The following is a 25,655-nucleotide window of genomic DNA, read 5'->3' on the forward strand; positions in this document are numbered from 1 at the left end:
AGACAAAGGAGGTGAGACCCTCTTCCCTCTTGCTTGTTTACATTCCACATCGCTGTTGTAATGTCCGGCAAGATCTGGATGAAGCGACCGACAATGGAGGGGAGGAAGGACTTAAGCACCAGTCGAATTGCCCGCAATTCTAGCAGGTTGATGTGAAGCACCTGCTCCTCCAAGGGGCAGACGCATCTGATCTCCAGATCCTGCAGATGAGTACCCCACCCCAGGGTAGAGGCTTCCGTCTCTACAGCAGCCAGGGCTAATGGAGTAAAAGCCATCCCGCACGTCAGGTTTGCTTTGTTCCCCTCACCACGCTAGTTCCGCTGCAGAGCTTGGAGAGATCATGATGGAGGCCGTCAAATCGCCCCTGTACTGTAGCCACTGTTATGAATTCTTGCCCCCATGTGCTAGAATGCGTGCATGAGTAGGAGAATGCAGGAAGCCAACAGACGTAGGAACTGCAGGTCTTTCAGGACTGGAATTGTTGTGTCTGGATGTAAAGAGGGAGTCATTTCCAGGATTTCTTGGACTCTCTGTGAAGGTGGACAGGCACATAGAAGGGTGGTGTCCAGTGCCGACCACACAGACTGCATTCATTGGGAGGGCCACAGCTAAGATTTGGGCTCATTGATCAAAATCCTCAGGTCAAACAGCACAGATTCTTTTGACTGCAGATAACACAACACCAACTCCGGCAAATCAATTTGAGAAACCAGTCGTCCATGTATGCAAAGATGGAGATGCATGACTGTCTGAGGTTGGTCGCTACCACCACCATCACCTTTGTGAACACTTGACACACCACTGTCAACCCAAAGCGTAGGACCTTAATCTGTAGTGCACAGAGCCAACCACCTACCGCAAGTACTTCTGATGAGACTGCAAGATAGGGATGTGGAAGTAAACGTCCCGCAAGTCTAGGGACACCATTGAGGATACCAACTCCTAGGCCGCTTTTTGTTCATTTTACTTGTGCTTGCGCCGCTTCTTCCCTGACTACATTGAAAGGGACCAGGAGCCGTGATACTGTTTTCGGCTATGTCTATTATCCTTTGCTCGAGTCAAACAGTTTGGCCTCACACTCCTTAAAGGCCTTGGGATTCATATTGAGGCATGTAGGACACAACTTATTGTTGCGGTCAGAGGATAGGCATAATAAACAAATGGCATCTGTTATGGAAATGTGTCCTTCACGGTCCCTGCAAGGCTTAAACCGTGACTTTTTGGGGAGGCTGGGGGGACACACTTTTAAAGAAGGTACTGCATGTTAACTTGAGAGTAAATATTTTCCTCTGAAGAGAAGCCCCAGATCCGCTTCGAAGGCAAGGAGAAAAGGGAACTGCCGTCAGTACGCCAGAGTGGGCACTGTATGGGCTTGGTGGCGTCATCTTATGTCACTTTTGAGATCAACTGAGTCCAGTGACCTCACCTGGGAACCCCAAAGCTTAGAAGTTTCTGGATCCAGTCTGACACCTGGGGTAGTTCTATAGGTGAGGAATCTGCAGGTAGAAGTATTCATCAGAATAACTATTACACATAGAATTCTTAACAGCTATATATTTTGGAAATTTTTGCCTAACTCGTACTTGGCTTAGCCATAAAACTGTCCAAGGTCATCTCGGCAGACCTTGGAAAACCTTATTGGACAGTATGATTGGAAACAGCGATGTCTACAATAGTTGTCTTTATGGCGTGACTTTGGAAGGTAGGTTCCCACGGTTTGACCTCAAAGTTCTTCCATATTTTGCAAGTAAAAAAAAAAAAGTAACTTCCCAATCATCACTCATTTGAACATTAGATTACCAGCTCAGGTCCATAACACAACACACAAGAATGGACTTTTTACTTCTTATGATCAGATCCAGACAGTCGAAACAGGAAAACAATCATAGATAAACAGTAGCACTGGTCTCTTCACACCTAACAGCTAATTAAAACAGATCAGCAAACAATGGCTTAACCGTAAGAACTGAGCAAAAAATTTAAGCTTGACATAACTTATCAGGAGTACATACAAAGCAGATAGTTATTTTTTAAAGTATAAAGGAATTAACAGAGGAAGAAAATAAGAATGTGTGCCATAGTTCAAGATAACTGTAAAAAAGAAGCAAAACTGGAAGCGCTAACATGTATAGGTACAACGGAGAAAACTGCCTATTAACCACAAAAATATGTCTTCTTTATGAAGAGGTGCAGATGCGCAATTGAATGTCCTACAAGTACCATAATGGAAATAAATAGCTAATCACTTTGAAACATCCTCATCTTATAAACCAAAAAGTATTTATACTGATAATCATTTGTGATGCAAACTATATGAAAAAATGGATCATGCCACTACCGTCAGAACCATTTAACTATAATATACTTGTAAAAGAATGCACCATTATGGAACAGGAGAACCAATAAGTGAACCATCAAAGTGACATACTAACCTGTATTTGTATTTGGAAGAATAACATAATTTTTGTAGCATACCTTATGATAGATACAATAAGCTTTGTAAATGTCTTCTCTTTTGTAGTGTCCTCAATGAGAGCTGTGTTGTGTAGGCTCTTGTGTTCTTTTCAGGCAACTGTGGTTCTTTAGTGCTTACATTAATTTACATTGGTTGGTAAGGAAGCCAAATGAGTAGGAAACAGCTTTATGTATGGTCACTGGTGTAAGGGAGCTCTAACTCCCTTACCCTTAAATGATCCTTATCCTACCCAAACAATGGCTCTTCTACAATGAATGGAAGCTCTCGGGACGGTGAGGACTTATCCCCCCGATCCCGAAGGACATCGGTGAGTGGGTGGCGGACTACCGGTGTTGGGCGCCCCCAGAGAGCCGACCCCCGTCGCCTAGAAGTGGATGGAGTTGCTTGGTGCACTTTGGCGGCTAGCACGGGTTGGTGTGCTTTTTTGTGGTGTTTCGGCGTGGGACCATCAGGATGAGGGCCATGTTCTTATATTTTATTTTTTGTCTTTCCCTGAACACGAGCGGCCATTTTGGAGCTTCTGCTGCCGGGTGCCAGAGACAGAAGAAGTCCTCACCTGTCTTTCCTGAGTGAAATAGAAAGAGGACCGATTGAACCTTAGCAGCGGCCATCTTAGCATGGGCACTTTAGGAGCAGTCCTTTCAGTCTAACTGCTGACTGAAACCAGGTAACCCTCTTTGTTCAACTTTTTCATCTTTGATTAATGGGAATTTATTTCAAACACTCCTTTTCACCTAAACCTCCAGGATGGCGGCGCATTTAAGAGGGAGCTACTCTGCATCTAATACTAAATTGTGGATCAATTAACTTAGTGCATCCCATCATCAAATGCACCCCCAGGCCCTTGCCCTTACACAATTGATCCGCAGCACATTCGTGAATAGGCCTAGATCACCTAACTGGCCTCCTATGCAAGGAATCAATGCAGCACCACAAGGGTAGGACCCACCCTCAACACCAAAGCAAGCCTGGAGTACCCGATGAAGCGATGAGAATACCCTAGGGGCCCCTGAAAAGAATAAGGGCAAAGATAAAAAAGGGGATTGGACAAATGGAACCCCTGGGGTAGAATCTCTTGCCTGGCCACTATTCCACCCTCCTCTTCCTGCGAAAAAACGGACCTGCTTTTTGAATGCCTCGCAGAAGATGCATAGGAACTTTTACCGAACTACCTACCCCCTACCCCTCCCTGCTCTACTCCTCTCCTCTTTCCTGCTACTAACCTTTGCCCTCACCTGTCCTTGCCCTAGTCCCCACCCTGTTTACCTGTGAATTTTCCACATCATTCGAGAGTTAGCTATTTTGTCTGATGCCCGATGGAGCTACCTGGTTTAGCTATAGGGGAGACAGGTCTGGGAATTCCTCCTTGGTTGTCACCTACCCAGTCGGACTTTAGACAGATTTCATTTTGTCTCTCCTGGTTGTCTCTTCCCCTATCCTCCCTTTCTCACCTTCCCTGTTCCCTTCCCTCTACGCTCCATTCATTTTGCCCTCCATGTTATTTAAATGTTTCCCATTGAGACCTAGCTATTTGGCCAAAGCCTGGTGGAGTTACCTGATAGCTATAGAGGAGATGGGTTTTGGGACTTCCCCCTCGACCGTCACCTACCCAGCCGGTCTTTGGGCAGACTTTCCTTCGTCTTTCTGCCGTATCTCCCTCCCATCCTGTTTTTCTGCGAACCTCTTCCCTCGACACTTGAGACCGAACTACTTTATCTGATGCCCGAAGGAGCTACCTGGTTTAGCTATAGGGGAGATGGACCGTGGATTCCCTCCTTGGTCGTCACCTACCCAGTCGGTCTTTAGACAGACTTCCTCTCGTCTCTACGGTTGTCTCTTCCCTTATCCTCACTTTCTCACCTCCCCTACCCCTCACTTCTTTTCTCTCTCCTTTCTCTCCTCTCCTAATGTATTGCTGATTGTTTGATGTAATGTGTAATTGTTTGATCCTTTTCTGTTATACCACATTGTTTCACTTCCTTTCGTCCCTCCGGTCGTCTCCTCCCGCATCCTCCCTCTATTTATGTCTCTCCTTCTCCTCTCTCTCAATATATTGAGACTGAACTTTTTTGTATGATGCCCGATGGTGCTACCTGGTTTAGCCATAGGGGAGATGGGCCGTGGACTCCCTCCTTGGTCATCACCTACCCAGTTGGTCTTTAGACAGGCTTCTTTTCGTCTCTCCGTATTCTCTCCTCCCTTTCTCACCTCCCCTGCCCCCTCCACTACTTTTCTCTCCTCTTTCTCTCTTCTCCTAATTGTATTGCCTATTTTTTGTGTAATTGTGGAACTTTTTCTGTTACATTGTTGATTCTCATGTAAAGCGCTCTGATACCTCCGGGTCTAGACAGCGCTATATAAAACTCTTTAAATAAATAAATATACATATATATATATATATATATATATATATATATATATATAAAAAACAGTTTGTTTCCATTTAAATTTCTTTATTTACTCTTACAGTTGTATTATAAGAACCACTGATGAAGAAGCACTATTATAGTCTGAAATGCATTATAGTATCTGGATTTGGATATTGATGTGCAAACACTAGAATGATTATAGAGACTTACAGAATAATTTTCTGTGTAGTTGCTGGTTGCAAAATAATAGGAACTTGCAACTCACAAAAAGGAGGTTTTGATAAAGAAAGGATATATATATATATATATATATATATATATACATATATATAACTGAATGCTATCTTTACTAGTGTAGTGTTATCACATCTGTAGATTACAAGGATTTGGTTGACTCTATATGATCTTCCAGTTTCTATGCCCAATAATTTTAGAGAAATGTACATGTTGCAAACATGTTTGTCATGCATGTGTCTTGTTATATGCATTTGTGGGTAGTTTTGTGATGTGCTTTTGTAACCCACAAATTACTTTCCATATTTTTAGGAAACAGGTGACAACAGGGGTTGAATGTGCAGATTATGGTACAGTTTAAGAAAACCAATTATGTAATCTCAGCAGTTTTTCTAAAATCATGATCTGGAATTATGCATTATACGGTAACGCACTATTCTTATATTCATTCACAAACATTAAGTCATTGCTACATAAATAAAATCAAGGTACGACTAATTTACAATTCATAAGTGGCCGTCTTTGAATGCATCCTCCTTTAATGGTTTTAGTTATGGTGACCATCAAATTGTTACATTTATTAGTTACAAATTACAGATGATGATCTCATAGAATGGAGAACTGTGGCTCAATTCTCACCTGTCAATGGCAGAATGCTTTGGACGCATAGCCTAGGGTGGGGATTATTCATCCCATCATAATTCTATCACAAAAATCTCTCCTATTGTGTTTGGAAATTAAGAAAGAAGAAAAAAAGCTGCAGCAAAGGTAAATTAAAACTCTACTGTTGAATCAACTATACCATAAATAACATTTATCTAACCTCAATGCACTGCTGTCTGCTGACCGTCGCATATCAATAGGTGGATGTGCCGAGCCGCTCCCAGCTTTGCAGCATACCACGCACAAGCCCGAACCAAAGTTGGTATTCTCAGGGTTACAGTCTCCAGTCTTGAGTTGAACAAGGTCTCACCTAAGAATAGAGCAGAAATAGAAAATGTTAAATCAATCTAAAAAGACAACAGTGTTTGGCAATTCTGCTGGAGGCTTGTGGAATCTAAAAAAAGGGGTTGGATGTTACATAGAGATGATTAGGTTAATGCGACAATTAGTCCCTCAGTAAGAGAGGAGGTGGAATACTGCTGTGGTAGATCTTCCCAGAAATTGTCTCTCTATTTTCGATTTCACACAAAAAACATGAGGGATGATTTTGGATCTCCTACAGGGTTTCCTCGAATATCGGGCATTTTTTCACATCCACAGTGTTTCAAGGTGAAATTTCCAGGTGGAAAAAAAAATGAGTCTTGGTTTTTCCAGTAGAACCTGTAATGCGGCTATCTTCCGTTACCAGATGAATCTGTATTATTCATCATATCTTAATGAGTGACTTAAACGTAATATCCATTATTCATCAAGCCTCCTTGCAACATGAAATTACAAGACCAAATGCTTAAAAATGATAGTTACGTCCCTATGAGACATATCTATTGAAAATCAAAATCTGAACACATACGTATAGTTGATTCCTATACCTAGGATACTGTGCAAAACTTAAAGTTCTTCATTAGTGAAGTATAAAAGTCAACGGCCACCTCTTGTGAAAGAATGGCATGCATTGCCCAGGAACCTCCCCCACATTGTATAAAAAAAATCACTTATATACATGGTTTGGAAGTTTAACCACAGGTGAAATGTATGATTGTTTTTAGATCCGATTTTCCTCAGCAGGAACAAATAGTGGGTTCATTTACAATTTTACACCAAAGTAAAATGTGAATCACTGAGAATCAGACACAATGCTTTCCTAAAATTCTTCAACCAGACCACCACACGAACTCCCCGACCCAAACATATACAAAGTTCCCTGCACTAGGATGAGTAGCAATTACATCATCCCCACTAAATCTTGCAATCAGCTTCCTCATGGGTCACTACAACTATCGCAAAAACATCCCGTAAGGAACGTAACATCTCATTTTGGGACACAGTTGTTAATATTACATTAAATGGCAAAAGGGGTGGTCTGGGGAGTAAGAGTGTCCCCACCGAAGACATGTTAATTACATATGTCTTTCAAAATTAAGTTTATTAAATCAACGTATTTGTAAAGTAATGACATAAATAGAAATATAAAGGTTAGGTTTTACATTTAAATTAGATAAAACCATTAATTAAAAGTACTAAAAGGTTATAGATATGTTATTATATTTGTCGAGGTTAATCAATAAAAATAATAATTAATAAAGTATTTCTCCCCCAAGAAAGGATTAGATGATAAAAGATAGTACGAAACCATTAAATCTATTTTATGGCTAGGGAAAAGCTTCTAGGGTCGAAAACAAATACTTAAACTTGAATTTACTACATTAAGATGATAGGATAGTACATTAAATTACAAATACGTTAAACATTCTTAAAATGTGTTATGCAAACTAATTAAAGGAAACCGTCAAATATGAAGAAAAAAATAATGAATACAAAAAGAAAAAACAGGTGCAAAGTTAGGCTAGGGCCCCTTATGCAGTGTGGGTGAGATGGTGCTTAAAAACACATGTAAATCTTACTTGGAGGCTGTAGTGGTCGGAGACCATGGTAGTGGCAATGTGCTTTTGGGACTATAGCAAAATTGAACACATGCACAACTTTTTTAAATTACCTGACACTTGTCAATCATCTGCAAATTTTTGGCTCATATAGAAAGTCAAGCAGTCCTCGTGTGAGAGATGCTTTTAGTCACCAAGGCACAGACTTTATTGGGTGATGAGATATGCTGTAAGAGGGAGTATGACTCATTTACAAACCAAGGCTTTATTTTTACCAACAAGCATGTTTACTTTAATAATCCACAGAGTGTGATCCTTTGAGCCACTTCTATAGGAGGGGTGAGCTTGATTTTGAAGCACTGGTCACAACATTAAAAACCCACTTGGCTCAGCTGAAGTTTGCCCAAGTGTCATAACCTACTAATATTGGGGTAACCTTTGCTCTATATCCCATCAGTTGTATGTGTGAAACGTTTTATGTATATTGAAACTGTTTCTAAGTTTCCCCCAATATTTTCATGTAGTGGAGAAAAGACACAAGTAGACTGCCAAACCTTTTCTTTGGATCCTGTGGTAGTAGGTGGTTAGTGGATAGTATCCCATGGTGGATGCCAATATTTATCATTGATGTTTCATGGCTTAAGACTATGTTAGTCCATTTGGATAACGGAGTGGTTCATTTTATAAACTTGTCCCTCAAAAGTAGCAATAGCAAGCAGTTAAGGGTTACTGCAGTTAAGGGTTACCTCAGAAAGAGGTAAAAGGATTGAAGCTCAAACATTCACACTTTATAAGCTCAATATTTGACCACTTATCTTTTAACTTTCAGATTTTCGAGGGGAGGGTATAGAATAAAACCGTAATAAGCATGCATTGGCTACGCCAATAGGTCTTGCTTCGTTAAACTACTGGCTTTGCCAATGCTTTTTACCGATGCTGTGCAGCCCTATGAAAAAGTAAAATGGATTTTTCAGATGCCACATGTATCAATAAATAAAAAATATTGGGGTTTTTGTGCTAAAGAGTTTTATGCATTGTGGAGAGGCCTGGGCGTAACATGCAGCTGCAGGATCACCTTGAAAAATGAGAGGAAAAAAAGCACAGATGTGCAACGGAGGTGAGGGTGGGGAAGAAGCAATGGGGAGTGGATGGGAGGAAGGGAAGCAACGAGTGGTGGTCGGGAGGAGGGGAAGTTACTATCAGTGGGCGGAGGGGAAAATTAGGATTGGGCGGGGGAAGCAACTAGGAGTGGGGAAGCAACTAGGAGTGTGCGGGAGAGGGGAAGCAATGGGGAGTGGGCAGGGGGAAAGCAACTGGGAGTGGGCGGGAGGAGGGAAAGCAACGAGGAGTGGGTGGGAGGAGGGTAAGCAACGAGGATTGGGCGGGTGGGGGTAAGCAACGAGGATAGGGCGGGTGGGGGGTAAGCAACGAGGATAGGGCGGGTGGGGGAAGCAACAAGGATAGGGCGGGTGGGGGGAAGCAACAAGGATAGGGCGGGTGGGGGGAAGCAACAAGGATAGGGCGGGTTGGGGGGAAGCAATAAGGATAGGGTGGGTGGGGGGGAAGCAACAAGGATAGGGCGGGTGGGGGGGAAGCAACAAGGATAGGGCGGGTGGGGGGGAAGCAACAAGGATAGGGCGGGTGGGGGGGAAGCAACAAGGATAGGGCGGGTGGGGGGGAAGCAACAAGGATAGGGCGGGTGAGGGGGAAGCAACAAGGATAGGGCGGGTGGGGGGGAAGCAACAAGGATAGGGCGGGTGGGGGGGAAGCAACACGGATAGGGCGGGTGGGGGGGAAGCAACACGGATAGGGCGGGTGGGGGGGAAGCAACACGGATAGGGCGGGTGGGGGGGAAGCAACACGGATAGGGCGGGTGGGGGGAAGCAACAAGGATAGGGCGGGTGGGGGGAAGCAACAAGGATAGGGCGGGTGGGGGGAAGCAACAAGGATAGGACGGGTGGGGGGAAGCAACAAGGATAGGGCGGGTGGGGGGAAGCAACAAGGATAGGGAGGGTGGGGGGAAGCAACAAGGATAGGGCGGGTGGGGGGAAGCAACAAGGAGTGGGAGGGAGAGGGGGAAGCAACGAGAAGTAGGTGGGAGGGGGGAAGCAACGAGGAGTGGGCAGGAGGGGGGAAGCAACGAGGAGTGGGTGGGAGGGGGAAAGCAATGAGGAGTGGGTGGGAGGAGGAAAGCAACGAGAAGTGGGTTGGAAGCAACAAGAATGGGCGGGAGGGGGAAGGAATGAGGAGTGAGCGGGAGGGGGAAGAAATGAGGAGTGGGCGGGAGGGGTGGGAAAGCATCGAGGAGTGGGCAGGAGGGGTGGGAAGCAACAAGAAGTGGGCGGGAGGGGGGGAAGCAACGAGGAGTGGCCGGGAGGGTGACAAGCAACGAGTAGTGGGCAGGAAGGGTGACAAGCACGAAGAGTGGGCGGGAGGGGTGGGAAGCACAAGGAGTGGGCGGGAGGGGTGGGAAGCACAAGGAGTGGGCGGTAGGCACGAGGAGTGGGCGGGAGGGGTGGAAGAGAGGAATTGGCGGAAGGGGTGGGAAGCAATGAGGAATGGGCAGGGTGCGAAGCAATGAGGAATGGCTGGGGTGGGAAGAAACGCTGGAGTCGGTTGGGAGGGGTGGGAAGCAACGAGGAGTGGGCGGAAGAGGCAGGAAGCAACGAGTAGTGGGAGAGAGGGTTGGGAAGCAACGAGGAGTGGGTTGGAGAGGGGGGGCATTGTGTGGGGGACGAGGGAGCAATGAGGAGTGGGCGGGAGGGGGAGAAGTAACGAGAAGTGGGTGGGAAGGGATAAGCTACGAGGGGTGGGTGGCAGGGGGGAAGCAAAAAGGAGTGGGTGGGAAGGGGGAAGCGCCGAGGAGGGGGAGGCAACAAGGAGTGGGTGGTGGGGGAAGCTGGGTGGTTGGGGAGGAAGCAACGAGGAGTGGGTAGGAGGGGGAAGTAACAAGGAGTGGGTGGGAGGGAGAAACAATGAGGAGTGGGTGGGAGGGGAAAGCATCGAGCAGTGGGTGGTAAGGGTACCCGACTAGCACGGGGAGTGGGTGGGAGGGGGAAGCAATGAGGAGTGGGTGGGAGGGGGAAAGCAATGAGGAGTTGGTGGGAGGGGGAAGCAATGAGGAGTGGGAGGGGGGAAGCAATGAGGAGAGGGAGGGGGGAAGCAATGAGGAGTGGGTGGGAGAAGCTGGGTGGTTGGGGAGGAAGCAACGAGGAGTGGGTGGGAGGAGGAAGCAACGAGGAGTGGGTGGGAGGAGGAAGCAACGAGGAGTGGGTGGGAGTGGGAAGCAACAAGGAGTGGGTAGGAGGGGGAAGCAACAAGGAGTGGGTAGGAGGGGAAAGCAACAAGGAGTGGGTGGGAGGGAGAAACAATGAGGAGTGGGTGGGTGGGAGGGGAAAGCATCGAGCAGTGGGTGGTAAGGGTACCCCCCTAGCACGGGGAGTGGGTGGGAGTGGGAAGCAACGAGGAGTGGGTGGGAGTGGGAAGCAACGAGGAGTGGGTGGGAGTGGGGAAGCCACGAGGAATGGGTGGGAGGGGGGGAAGCCACAAGGAATGGGTGGGAGGGGGGGAAGCCACGAGGAGTGGGTGGGAGGAGGGAAAACAAAAAGAGTGGGTGGGAGAGGGAGCAATGAGGAGTGGGTGGGGGAAGCAACAAGGAGTGGGTAGCACTGAAGAATGGGAGGGATGAAACTGAACCAATAAGTTGGACTATGGGCTTATCGATGTGAAGAGATTTAAGTACTGTGAGGTGGTACACTGGGTTTGTCACCCTTAAATTAAGCAAGCAGCTAATCAATCTTTATGGCCATTCAGGAAATGGCTTATCACCTAGGCAGGGGATAAACACAACCTTGGAGGGGAAAAATTAGGATTGGGCGGGGGAAGCAACTAGGAGGGGGGAAGCAACTAAGAGTGTGCGGGGGGGAAAGCAATGAGGAGTGGGCAGGGGGAAAGCAACGGGGAGTGGGTGGGAGGAGGGAAAGCAACGGGGAGTGGGCGGGAGGAGGGTAAGCAACGAGGATTGGGCGGGTGGGGGTAAGCAACGAGGATAGGGCGGGTGGGGGTTAAGCAACGAGGATAGGGCGGGTGGGGTTAAGCAACGAGGATAGGGCGGGTGGGGGGGAAGCAACGAGGATAGGGCGGGTGGGGGGGAAGCAACGAGGATAGGGCGGGTGGGGGGGAAGCAACGAGGATAGGGCGGGTGGGGGGAAGCAACGAGGATAGGGCGGGTGGGGGGAAGCAACGAGGATAGGGCGGGTGGGGGGGAAGCAACGAGGATAGGGCGGGTGGGGGGAAGCAACGAGGATAGGGCGGGTGCGGGGGAAGCAACGAGGATAGGGCGGGTGCGGGGGAAGCAACAAGGATAGGGTGGGTGGGGGGAAGCAACAAGGATAGGGCGGGTGGGGCGGAAGCAACAAGGAGTGGGAGGGAGAGGGGGAAGCAACGAGAAGTAGGTGGGAGGGGGAAGCAACGAGGAGTGGGCAGGAGGGGGGAAGCAACGAGGAGTGGGCAGGAGGGGGGAAGCAACGAGGAGTGGGCAGGAGGGGGGAAGCAACGAGGAGTGGGCAGGAGGGGGGAAGCAACGAGGAGTGGGCAGGAGGGGGGAAGCAATGAGGAGTGGGCAGGAGGAGTGGGAAGCAACGAGGAGTGGGCGGGAGGGGTGGGAAAGAACGAGGAGTGGGCGGGAGGGGTGGGAAAGAACGAGGAGTGGGCGGGAGGGGTGGGAAAGAACGAGGAGTGGGTGGGAGGGGTGACAAGCAACGAGTAGTGGGCAGGAAGGGTGACAAGCACGAAGAGTGGGCGGGAGGGGTGGGAAGCACAAAGAGTGGGCGGTAGGCACGAGGAGTGGGCGGGAGGGGTGGAAGCGAGGAATTGGCAGAAGGGGTTGGAAGCAATGAAGAATGGGCGGGGTGGGAAGCAATGAGGAATGGCCGGGGTGGGAAGAAATGCTGGAGTCGGTTGGGAGGGTTGGGAAGCTACGAGGAGTGGGTTGGAGAGGGGGGAGCATTGTGTGGTGGGACGGGGAGCAACGAGGAGTGGGCGGGAGGGGGAGAAGTAACGAGGAGTGGGTGGGAAGGTATAAGCTACGAGGAGTGGGTGGCAGGGGGGTAGCAAAAAGGAGTGGGTGGGGAGGGGGGAAGCACCGAGGAGGGGGAGGCAACAAGGAGTGTTGATGGCTCATAGAGGAGAAATGAGTCTCCAGGAGGTGTTCTGTGTAGAACAAAGCACAGTGAAATCACTAGATCGGTGATTACCGGAGGTCGGTAATTCCTCAGATGAGAAGCCAGCACAGATCGCAGTTTCTGCTGCTCTAGTGCAGCAAACTAAACCATTAAAGGTACTTCTAACCAGGCTAAGCAGTCATCCATTTTTCTAAATTTCAAAGGGAAGAGTGGACTGGACCTGGATCTTTGTATACAAGAGCTAAACCTAAAAAAAACAAGCATTTGCAATGCAATAGGTCTCGCATTAGGAAAGTTTGAGCTATTGGTATTGTAAATGACACATTTTTTATTTATGTTTTGTTTTTGAAAATAGCTAAATTAATACCTTTGTCATTTCCAATGCTAATAGTTATAACTTTCGCAAATGTGACACCTATAGCATTTGTAATGCAATATGTGTTGTATTTACGTGACTTACATGTACTGATATTACAAATAACAATGGCTTTTAATTTGTTTTCAATAATTAATACTTAAATAAAAGTTATTGTAATTTATAATGGCAATAGCTTAAAGTTTTGTAAATAACTTTTGTCAAGATTATGTTCAGCGTAATTTATTGTGACGAAAATCCAATAACAGAAGTGAAATATTAACATCTTTTTGTTACATTTGTAAAAAGCTTGAAACATTGAGAGAACATATTTGAACCAGGTGTTGTTGAATGGTTGCACAGATTGATGCTGTGGTGGCGCTGAGTGATGTTGTGATGGCGAACGAGTGATGCTGTGGCGTTCAGTGATGCTATGGTAGCGCATAGTGATGTTGTGGTGCCCCTGGGTGATGCTGTTGTGGTGCCCCTGAGTGATGCTGTGGTGGTGCGGAGTGATGCTGTATGCTATGCTATGTTTTTTTTGCTATCCTATGTTTTGTTTTGTTATGCTATGCTATGATTTGCTGTCCTATGCTTTGAATTGTTATGCTATGCTATGCCGTGTTATGCTATGCTGTTTTGTTATGCTATGCTATGTTTTGCTATGCTATGCTTTCTTATGCTATGCTGTTTTGTTATGCTATGCTTTGTTGTGTTTTATTATGCTATGCTATGTTTTGTTATGCTATGCTATGTTTTGTTGTGTTTGGTATGCTATGTTTTGCTATGCTATTATATGTTTTGTTTTGCTATGCTATGTTGTGTTTTGTTAAGCTATGCTATGTTTTGTTGTGTTTTGCTATGTTTTGTTATGCTATGTGTTGTTGAGTTGGCGATCAACGCCTTGAATTTTCAATCAAATAAACTCGATGTTCAGGTGGATTTGATGAATTTAATTGCAATACACATAGCGGGAATAAATTCTAAATTGGATATAATCTCGGTGTACATCAAAAAAGAAAATGATGAAGAAAAACAAGGGAAAGCCATATTAATGGAACAAAATTGTGTCTGTGGGGAAATAATAGACAAATTGGCATCATTACCAGACATTTTGAGAGAAATATTAGCTGCAACATACTCAAAAAATACACAAGGCGTAACCTTTGATCAAGAAAAAAATGGCGAGGTTATAAAATTTGGAAAACAAAATAGAACAATTTCCCCCGTCGAGAAGGAAAAAACCTTAAACAGATCAGAAGAGAGTGAAATAACTGAGAATGGTCAACGCGAAAATAAAGCATTGGGGTCATCGGGTACAACAGAACCCCTAACCAAGTGTAAACGGGCAAGGAAGGCAAGGAAAAATGGCATTAAAATTAAGCAAGAAAAACAAATCTTTGCCATTTTCGAACGAAAAAAAGAAAGAGAACCCATATGAACAGGGTAAAGAAAAGGTTGCCAAAGAAGCTAGTAACCAAGAGATAAATAAAGAAGGAGTTGAAGAGCAGTCAAAAAGTTTAAGGCATAACGAATAAACATTAATCTCACAAGGGAAATCAAAAGCCGAAGAAAAAGCTGAAATAATTACACTGCATAAAATAACAAACAAAGCAGATGAGATAGCAATAATCGACCAAGGACAAGCCATAGAAGAGCAAAAAGTACAGGTAAACGCGTTAACACAAAAACCCCAGCATGATCTATCGGCACAAAACTGTTCAAAACGGCTAATAGGAGGAAATGAGTTACACAGTTGGAAGACAATGGAAAAAGAACAGAGTCAAAAAGCACAAGTAGATCAAGCCATGGAAACAAATACACGCTTAACCATAATGTTAGGGAAAAAAGGAAGAACATGTAATGCTTCACAGGGAATTTTACAAAGTGATAAGGAGGGGCAAATTACAAGCCATGCATCAGCTGAGCGAGAATTAATGAAACACCAAGAAGTGGTGACATTACTAGGGCCCAGTCGACCAGAAATAACAACAGTGGAACGACAAATACCGTATATCCCTCTGGATCCAACAGAGGGAAAAAGTGACGCCTACCAAAAACATAATTTCCAAACGGTATCTATAGAGACAGGCTGTAAATTACTATTTAGGCCGGAATTCCAATCAAGAGAAAAAATGGACACCCTGAACCGGGGGAATATATTGAGATTGTTTGGAGAAATACCTAAACTAAGGGGAACAACAACTAGTGACCTCATATCGGTAGAATTTGTCCAAATACATAAAGAGAAAGAAGAGGAAATAAGTAGCACTACTTGGGCATCAAAAGAAATAGCAGAGCTCATTTTTTCAACAAGAACATACTTTGCAGGATAGGGAATACCATTAGAGCTCCCAATGCCTATAAAGTATCCATTCCCTTTATTAAACAGTACGGCCTCCCAATCTAAGAATACAACTGAAAAAATGTACTCAATCTTAATGGAGGCAAGAAACAAAACAATCATGCAACATTTGTCGAACAGCACAAAAAGAAGACAAGAGAACCATGGGTCGAAAGAAGACGAAGATTGGTCTTGGATAGCACTAGCTCTAAACTCGCATCAATCCTGATGGAAGTAATCTCGTCCGAAATAATCAAAAGCAAAACACCAAGGTATGCGAGAAACCAGAGAGGACAATAAAAATCTGCTCTTGGAACGTTTATGGTTTTAAAGAAATGATTCAAGATCAAGAGACAATAGCCTTTCTGAGTAAATTCGAAATAATACTTCTCCAGGAAACATAGAACGAAATTCCGAGACAAATCATGGGATATGAGGAACACCACGTATTGGCGGAGAAAATCGCAAAATACGGGCACCCAAGGGGAGGATTATCCATTTTCATAACAAACGATCTAAAATGGAAAACAGAATCACTCGACCCAGGGGTGAATTGGATACAAGTCATCAAACTAGAGAAAAAAGCATGTAAAGACAGAGTAGGTTGGAAGTTATTGATCATAAATATATACATTCATCCAGAAAAGGCTACAAAAATCAAAAAACTATTAACGTTACTAAATCTGATAAAAACTTTACAAAAAGCCCACCAATTCCATGGGATGCTCATCTCAGGCGACTTTAATAGCAATTTAACTAGAGCCATGGGTGACAAAAGCAATATCCACAAAATATGGAACGAGTTGGAATTATTAGGATTAACGATCCTAAATGGAAATATGAAGGGAGATCAACCTGCAAGAATCACCTTCTCGAGTGGAAAGAAAAATTCTATATTAGATTTCACATTAATTAGTAAAGATCTAATAAAGATGGTCGATCATTTTGAAATAATAACCCGACCTGAAAGCGATCACTTCCCACAAGAGATCATATTAAGCATAAACAAAGAAAAAATGAAGACAGCGTCTTTAGCTTTTATTCCGGAAATATACAACCTGAAGAAACTCAAATGGAGAGGCCCCATAATTAACAAGATAATGGATTGGGTGTTCCAACATGTAAAAAACACGGAGGTCTTTGGAAACCAATCACTAGAAAGAAGATGGGAGAACTTACACAAGCTTGTGCTAGGAAAATTTCCGGTAAAAACATCAGTAAAATATGGACAAGATTCTAACAAAGACCCATGGTACCCTGCTAAGTTAAGAGATAAAAAAAGGGAAATAGCAAAAAAACTAAGAATAAAGGCTGTAGACAACAGGTTGGGAATTGAAGCAGAAAACAATGAAATACCGAAAATGAGAAAAGAATATAAAGAGGAATGCAGAAAAGCGAAAAGACTGCACACGGAGAAAATTTGGGAAGATCTACTACGGACGAGCAAACTACCTAGTAGCAGTGAATTCTGGAGTATAATAAATAAATTATCAAAAGGAACAGGCGGATAGCAAAACATCGGAACTAGTGAAACCACATGGCTACATTACATTGAAAGCCTGTATAACACACACAGGCATCAACCCCACAAAGAAATAAATAAAGACAAATTAAAAGGAACAGATCAGAGTGACGCAGTAACCGGACACGGAAAAGATGATCAGTATGAAGATTCTTTCAATGGTGAATTAGAAGACCTAACCTTGCTGACAACAGTAAAACAAACAACCACCATGATAAAAAAAACTGAAAGCGGAAGGAGCCGCAGGCCCTAATGGGCTCCCAAATGCTTTATTCAAATACGACCCCGATTTCTGGGCAAAGTACCTCACACCATTATTCAATCAACTATTTACGGAAAAAAAGATACCCCAGTCCTGGTAGGGCAATATCTTCCACCCAATATACAAAAACGGATGTAGAATGGAACCTGGGAATTATAGGTTAATAGCCCTTATTGATGTTGAGGCAAAGCTCTTCGCATCTTGTATACTGATTCATCTTCGGGAATGGATAAATAAAAACAAAATAGTACCAAAATTCCAAACGGGTTTCAGGGAAGGCATGGGTTGCACAACAAATCTCTCAGCACTGGCGCTGCTAATCGAAGGAGCAGAAAAAAAGAAGACTGGACTACTAGCATGTTATATAGATTTGAAATCCACCTTCGACCGAGTTCCAAGAGACCTTCTGTGGAAAAAACTAGAAACATGGGGTCTCCCTCAGAAATTAATTGACATTATAATAGCTTTATACAGCGGAACGTGGGCAAAAGTAAAGCTTGGCGATGGGAGACGAATATCCGCTGAATTAAAAATAAGAAACAGCCTAAAACAGGGCTGTGTGCTCTCTCCAAGCCTCTTCAATGTATACCTCGCAGATTTAGAAAGTCACCTGCGGAATGTGATCGGACACCCACCAAAATTGGCCAACGAATGCATCCAGTTCTTACAATATGCTGATGACATCGTGGTTTTAAGTCAAACCCCGATAGGCCTCCAAAGAGTCATAACTAAATTAACGGAGTACTTTGACTTCGAAGGACTGGAATTAAACATAAAAAAACGAAAGTGGTGAGATTGGCGGGTTCAAGCAGACGATCATTTAAATGGTACACAAAGAACAAACATGTCGAGGAGACAACATCATATAAATACTTAGGGGTTACACTGAGCAAAAATATGTCCATATTGCATCAAAAAAGAGACATCGTTGCTAAAGCTCAATCACTTAGTTTCGCTTATAGAACACTCCAAAAGAAACTTCCATGCCTGTCATATGACCATCTTCTAAAAGTAATGGCAGCCTAAGTACTACCAACCCTGTCCTATGGGCTAGAAATATGGCATGGGAAAGCAACCGATATTTTTAATAAACTCCAGACAAAAATATATAAATCAGTGTTTAATCTTTATAAAGGATCAGCTTCAGTACAAATACGATTGGAATTTGGCCTGCAAAACCAAACATACCAAAGGAAAGCAGTCTTAGCGAAATGGTGCTGGAAGCTTAGATCAGCAAAATCAGGATCACTAAATAACCTATGTTGGCTGGAAATTAAGAAACAATACGACCAACATGAACCAAACTCCTGGGGTGATGACTTGCGTATAGCCTTAGAAACCCTTAAAATAGAGGAAATCTGGAACAGCCAACTGGAAGAAGCGTCTTTTAAAAAAAATTGTAAATTGAATGCAAAGGCTCTATCCCTGGTAGAAGACAAAATGATCTTGGCCAAACGTCGACACGCATGGACCGTATAAAGTTCATACAAAAGACTAAAACCGCAACCTTACCTCGTGGCACACTTTCGGCTATTTTTAAAAACGAAATTTATGGCTTTTAGACTGGGCGACCATTTCTCTAAAGATGTGATACCATCGTGGAAAAACACACAACAAAAAACAAGATGTAGACTATGTGGGTACCACACGGAAACCTTATGCCATCTAATGTGTACATGCGAGTCAATAAAAGATGAGAGAAGAACCTTGCTGAAATCAGTTCTAAATGCCCGTCAGATCCGCACTTGCAGGCAGGCTGTTACCAGCTGGATGGGTGCGGGCTCGAACATTTTGATATGTGCCGCGGGGTAAAATTCATGATGAAAGTAGAGACCCTTCTTTTAAAGGTCGAACTTGCTTAGGAATAGGGACAGGAAAACAATGTCTTACTTTTTTAGAACTAAAAATATTTTAAGAAAATAATTTCATCTTTTTTACTATTTGTAATTTGTATATGTACACTTTATGGTTGTGATAAACCAAATAAAGTTAATTTTGACTGACTGACTGTGTTGTTGAGTTTTGTTATGCTATGTTTTGTTATGTTATGCTATGCTATGTTTTGTTTTGCTACCCTATGCTCTGTCTTGTTATGCTATGCTATGTTTAGTTTTGCTATCCTATGCTTTGTTTTGTTATGCTAAGCTATGTGTTGTTGTGTTTTGTTATGCTATGCTATGTTTTGTTATGCTATGCTAACCTTTGTTTTGTTATGCTATGCTATGTTGCGTTTTGTTACGTATGCTATGTTTTGTTGTGTTTTGTTATGCTATTCCATGTTTTGTTGTGTTTTGCTATGTTTTGTTATGCTATGCTTTGCTTTATGTTATGTTATGCTATATTTTGTTATGTTATGCTATGTTTTGTTCTGCTATGTTTTGTTATGCTATGCTTTGTTTTGCTATGCTTTGTTTTGTTATGCTATGTTTTGTTATGCTATGCTATGTTTTGTTGTTTTGTTATGCAATGCTATGCTTTGTTGTGTTTTGCTATGCTATGTTTTGTTTTGCTATGTTTTGTTTTGCTTTCCTATGCTTTCTTTTGTTATGCTATGCTATGTTTTGCTATCCTATGCTTGTTTTTGTTATGCAATGCTATGCTGTGTTTTGTTATGCCATGTTTTGTTATGCTATGCTGGTGAGGGTGTGTGAGGGTAAGTGAGGGTGAGGGGGTGTGAGGGTGAGGGGGTGAGGGTGAGGGGGTGTGAGGGTGAGGGGGTGTGAGGGTGAGGGGGTGTGAGGGTGAGGGGGTGTGAGGGTGAGGGGGTGAAGGTGAGGGTGTGAGGGTGAGGGGGTGTGAGAGTGAGGGGGTTTGAGGGTGAGAGGATGTGTGAGGGTGAGAGGGTGTGTGGGGGTGTGAGGGTGAGAGGGTGAGAGGGTGTGTGGGGGTGAGGGGGTGTGTGGGGGTGTGAGGGTGAGGGGGTGAGAGGGTGTGTGAGGGTGAGAGGGTGTGTGAGGGTGAGAGGGTGTGTGAGGGTGAGAGGGTGTGTGAGGGTGAGAGGGTGTGTGAGGGTGAGAGGGTGTGTGAGGGTGAGAGGGTGTGTGAGGGTGAGAGGGTGTGTGAGGGTGAGAGGGTGTGTGAGGGTGAGAGGGTGTGTGAGGGTGAGAGGGTGTGTGGGGGTGTGAGGGTGTGTGTGAGGGTGAGGGTGTGGGGTGTGTGAGGGTGAGGGGGTGTGAGGGATGAGAGGGTGTGAGGGTGACGGGGGTGAGGGTGACAGGGGTGAGGGTGACAGGGGTGAGGGTGACAGGGGTGAGGGTGACAGGGGTGAGGGTGACAGGGGTGAGGGTGACAGGGGTGAGGGTGACAGGGGTGAGGGTGACAGGGGTGAGGGTGACAGGGGTGAGGGTGAGAGGGTGTGCGAGGGTGAGGGTGTGTGAGGGGGTGAGGGGGTGTGAGGGTGTGTGGGGGTGAGAGGGTGTGTGAGGGTGTGTGAGGGTGAGGGTGTGTGAGGGTGAGGGGGTGTGTGAGGGTGTGGGGGTGTGAGGGTGTGAGGGTGTGGGTGTGTGAGGGTGTGGGGGTGTGAGGGTGTGTGTGAGGGTGAGGGGGTGGGTGAGGGGGTGGGTGCGGGAGTGATGGTGGGTGAGGGGGTGTGAGGGTGAGGGGTGCGAGGGTGTAAGGGTGTGAGGGTGAGGGGGGGTGAGGGGGAGGATGTGGGGTTGTGAGGGTGACGGGTGAGGTTGACCGGGGCGAGGGTGACAGGGGTGAGGGTGTGTGAGGGTGAGGGGGTGTGAGGGTGAGAGGGTGTGTGAGGGTGTGGGTGTGTGAGGGTGTGAGGGGGTGTGAGGGGGTGTGAGGGTGAGGGGGTGTGAGGGTGAGAGGGGGTGTGAGGGTGAGAGGGTGTGTGAGGGTGAGAGGGTGTGTGAGGGTGAGAGGGTGTGTGAGGGTGAGAGGGTGTGTGAGGGTGAGAGGGTGTGTGAGGGTGAGAGGGTGTGTGAGGGTGAGAGGGTGTGTGAGGGTGAGAGGGTGTGTGAGGGTGAGGGTGTGTGAGGGTGAGGGTGTGTGAGGGTGAGTGAGGGTGATGGTGTGAGGGAGGTGAGGGGATGTGGGGATGTGAGGGTGAGGGGGTGAGAGGGGGTGTGAGGGTGAGAGGGGGTGTGAGGGTGAGGGGGTGTGAGGGTGAGGGGGTGTGAGGGTGAGGGGGTGTGAGGGTGAAGGGGTGTGAGTGAGGGGGGTGTGAGTGAGGGGGGTGTGAGTGAGGGGGGTGTGAGTGAGGGGGGTGTGAGTGAGGGGTGTGTGAGTGAGGGGTGTGTGAGTGAGGGGGTGTGTGAGGGTGAGGGTGTGTGAGGGTGAGGGTGTGTGAGGGGGTGAGGGTAAGAGAGGGTGAGTGAGGGTGAGTGAGGGTGAGAGGGTGAATGAGGGTGAGAGGGTGAATGAGGGTGAGAGGGTGAATGAGGGTGAGAGGGTGAGTGAGGGTGAGAGGGTGAGTGAGGGTGAGAGGGTGAGTGAGGGTGAGGGGGGTGAGGGGGTGGGCGTGTGAGAGTGTGTGAGGTTAGGGGGTGTGTGAGGTTAGGGGGTATGTGAGTGAGGGTGTGTGTGAGGGTAAGGGGTGCGAGGGTGAGGGAGGGTGATGGTGTGTGAGGGGATTTGAGGGGGAGGGTGTGTGAGGGGGAGGGTGTGTGAGGGGGAGGGTGTGTGAGGGGGAGGGTGTGGGGGGTGAGGGTGTGGGGTTGTGAGGGTGAGGGGGTGTGAGGGTGAGGGAGTGCAGGGGTGAGGGAGTGAAGGGGTGAGGGGGTGTGAGGGAGAGGGAGGGTGAGGGTGACGGGGGTGAGAGGGTGTGAGTGTGAGGGGGTGTGTGAGGGTGAGGGGGTGTGTGAGGGTGAAGGGGTGTGTGAGGGTGAAGGGGTGTGTGAGGGTGTGGGGGTATGAGGGTGAGGGGGTTTGAGGGTGAGGGTGTGTGAAGGTGTGAGGGTGTGTGAGGGTGAGGGTGAGGGGTGAGAGGGTGTGTGAGGGTGAGGGGTGAGAGGGGGTGAGAGGGTGTGTGAGGGTGAGGGTGGGTGAGAGTGTGTGAGGGGGTGTGAGGGTGAGGGGGTGTGAGGGTGAGGGGGTGTGAGTGTGAGGGGGTGTGAGGGTGAGGGTGTGTGTGAGGGTGAGGGTGTGTGTGAGGGTGTGTGTGAGGGTGAGGGGGTGTGTGAGGGTGAGGGGGTGTGTGAGGGTGAGGGTGTGTGTGAGGGTGAGGGGGTGTGAGGGTGAGGGGGTTTGAGGGTGAGGGTGTGTGAGGGTGAAGGTGAGAGGGTGAGGGGTGAGAGGGTGTGTGAGGGTGAGAGGGTGAGAGGGTGTATGAGGGTGAGAGGGTGTGTGAGGGTGAGGGTGGGTGAGGGTGTGTGAGGGTGTGTGAGGGGGTGTGGGCGTGAGGGGGTGTGAGGGTGAGGGGGTGTGAGGGTGAGGGGGTGTGAGGGTGAGGGGGTGTGAGAGTGAGGGGGTGTGTGAGGGTGTGAGGGAGGGTGAGGGGATGTGAGGGTGAGGGGATGTGAGGGTGAGGGGATGTGAGGGTGAGGGGATGTGAGGGTGAGGGGATGTGAGGGTGAGGGGATGTGAGGGTGAGGGTGTGTGTGAGGGTGAGCGTGTGTGTGAGGGTGAGAGGGGGTGAGAGGGTGAGTGAGGGTGTGTGAGGGTGAGGGTGAGGATGAAGGGGTGTGAGGGTGAGGGAGGGTGAGGATGAGGGGGTGTGAAGGTTAGGGGGTGTGAGAGTGAGGGGGTGAGAAGGTGAGGAGGTGTGTGAGGGTTGGAGGGTGAGGGTGTGAGGGTGGGTGAGGGTGTGAAGAAGGGTGTGTGACGGTGAGTGAGGGTGTGTGAGTGTGGGTGAGAGGGTGTGAGGGTGTGTGAGGGTGAGGAGGTGTGCAGGGCAGACATCATAAGACAGAGAGAAGAGACTGCATGGTGACTGCGTTGGTCAGTTTCAGAATCAGGAGGGGCAGAGTCAGCACAGTCTGCGAGGGATCAACGTGTCTAGAGGCAAAGCATAGCGGATGAAGCATTGCAGCTAGCAAGTCGAGTGTTTTCAAGCGGAGTGTCCCTAGAGAGATGGCAACACAGCAACAGCATTTGAGGAGCAAGGCTACTGTAAACGAGCAGGGTAGGCTGGCACTTTCGTCCAGAAAAAAAACGAGAAAGGTGCAGAGAACGCTGACCAAAAACACGGCTTCCCCGCGAAATGGATGCAAAAAACCCCAAGTTCACGGCATTGCTGGGGGACTTGGAGCGCATTCCTTTGAAGTCTGATGGGGGTTGCGGGGAGCGGATTCCTTTGAAGTCTGATGCCGAGGCTCAGACAAATGGTGGTGTGCGAGCGGCTTCCTTTGAAGTCTGATGCCGGCGACAATGGTGTTTGATGTGCACGCGCCTGCCTCACACGCCATCCTTACATGAACTGTACGCGATCCGCAGGCTAGGTAGACTTTTCGGACTGGTTACTATAATCTTGCCTATTCAATCCCTAACGGGATAGAATAGTCACGAACTAACAACTTGTGCAGGAGTCATCTGCAGATCACTTTGAGAAATGGAAAAGGGCTATTCTGGAGAGATGGGATAAAATACTCACAACCAGATATCTGTTCCTTTCCTTTCTAGTGAGGAAGACAAAGAGAGGCACTGATGTAACTGAGTTCTTGACCCTTTACCTGTGAGGACAGATGGAAAGGAGTAAAATGCTTCAGAGTAACACCAGGATACCCTCAGAGGTGATAGTGCGCTTTACGAATAAACATAACATCAGATGAGAGCTACGAGGAAAGGTGTCCCCCTGACTCCACCTTTTCATTTGTGAGGGATGAGTCCTGCTCTATTCTATCAGCTATTCTGGAGATCTCCGAGGAGGAGTTATCCAGACTATGTGGTAGAATCAAATCTGGCTCTCCCTCAGACCCCATGAGGCCAGCCCAATTCATTGAGTCATTGTCGCTCCTTCAACAGCCGCTGTGTCAAATACTCAATCTTTCCTTTTCCACGGCAACCAGGCTTGGGTGTCTCCTATTATCAAGAAACCCACGTTAGACCCCTCAAAACCCGAGAATTTTAGACCAATCTCTCTTCTTCCTTGGGTGGCTAAGATCGCAGAAGCCCATGCCAATAACATCCTATCCCAATTTCTGAGCTCCCATAACATTCTGGACCCGTCACAGAACGGTTTTCGGCCGGGCCATAGCACGGAATCGGCCCTGCTAGCCACCACGGAACATCTCCGGAAGATCTTGGATGCCGGTCAAAGTGCAGCGATGATTTTGTTGGGACCTCAGCGCTGCCTTTGATACGGTGTCACATGATATTCTTCTTCATCGTCTAGAGGCAGCAAGGGTCACCGGAACTGCCTTAGAGCGGTTCAGGTCATTCCTGACTGATAGATCTTTCCATGTGTCGGCCCCTCTGTTCCTCTCTCAATCCCATTCCATTGGTCAGGGGGTCCCACATTGAGCCCGTCTCTGTTTAATCTCTATGTACAGCCATTAGCTAATGTTGCAAAAAAATGGGACCTTGCGATGGTGTCCTATGCTGATGACACCCAGCTTGTTATCACCTTAGCTGAGGGACCATCAATATCGGCCACCAGATTCAGAGACGGGATGACAGCAGTGGCTCAATGGATGGCAAAAAATTGTTTACAGCTAAATGCGAGTAAAACTGAGGTCTTACTAGTGGGAAAGAACACCGCCCTTTGGAATGAACACTGGTGGCTGGCGTCACTTGGTACTATGCCAATACCTAAGGCACTGGTAAAGAATTTAGGGGTCTGGATGGATTCCACACTTAGTTTCCAGACCCACACAAAGAGAGTTGCTGCCACTTGTATTAGCTTGTTAAGGGGTCTCAATCCTCTCTTGAAATTTTTTGACCCAGCAATACGACAGCTTATTGTGCAGTCTACCATACTTTCTCGCCTAGATTATGCTAGTTCTCCTCTTTTGGGGGCTAATAAAGCAGAGATACGGCGACTACAATGAGTACAAAACTCGGCAGCCAGAACTCTGGTGGGACTTCCCCGCTGGTGTTCAGTCGGGGCCATCATTCAAAGGCTGCACTGGCTTCCGATTGATACTCGGATCCAGTTTAAAGCTCTTTGCCTATCTTTTAAGATTTTAAAATCAGGCAGCCCGGCGTTGCTGGGCAATCTCTTGACTCCGTATGTGCCCCACCGACAGCTGCGTTCGCAGGGACAGCACATGGTGACGGTCCCGCAGTTCAAACTTTGCCGAGTAGGAGGTCGCTCATTCCGGTATCTGGCAGCCAAGCTGTGGAATTCTCTGCCGGTACATATTAATGGGATGGAGGACTTGCTTGCTTTTCGAAAAGCCATAAAAACCTTCCTTTTTCCCTCAGTATAGCCCTGGGACGGGCTACAGCTGTGACGACCTTTTTGGGCAGTGTGTTATT

General features: G+C 46.9%; 1 protein-coding gene across 19 annotated transcripts in view; it reads right to left on the bottom strand.

The window, feature by feature from the left end:
- The window catches only part of HMBOX1 (homeobox containing 1), a 480,822-nt gene that overhangs the window by 310,986 nt on the left and 144,181 nt on the right, over window positions 1–25,655 (bottom strand). For all 19 annotated transcript variants that reach the window (XM_078649894.1, XM_078649892.1, XM_078649900.1 and 16 more), the window contains one exon: window positions 5,903–6,052. In XM_078649894.1, the coding sequence (XP_078506020.1) occupies window positions 5,903–5,934 (32 nt within the window). In that variant the 5' untranslated portion in view covers window positions 5,935–6,052. The remainder of the gene's footprint in view (window positions 1–5,902; window positions 6,053–25,655) is intronic.

The sequence above is a fragment of the Lissotriton helveticus genome, chromosome 6, assembly GCF_964261635.1.
Source record: "Lissotriton helveticus chromosome 6, aLisHel1.1, whole genome shotgun sequence".
NCBI classification, from domain to species: domain Eukaryota; kingdom Metazoa; phylum Chordata; class Amphibia; order Caudata; family Salamandridae; genus Lissotriton; species Lissotriton helveticus.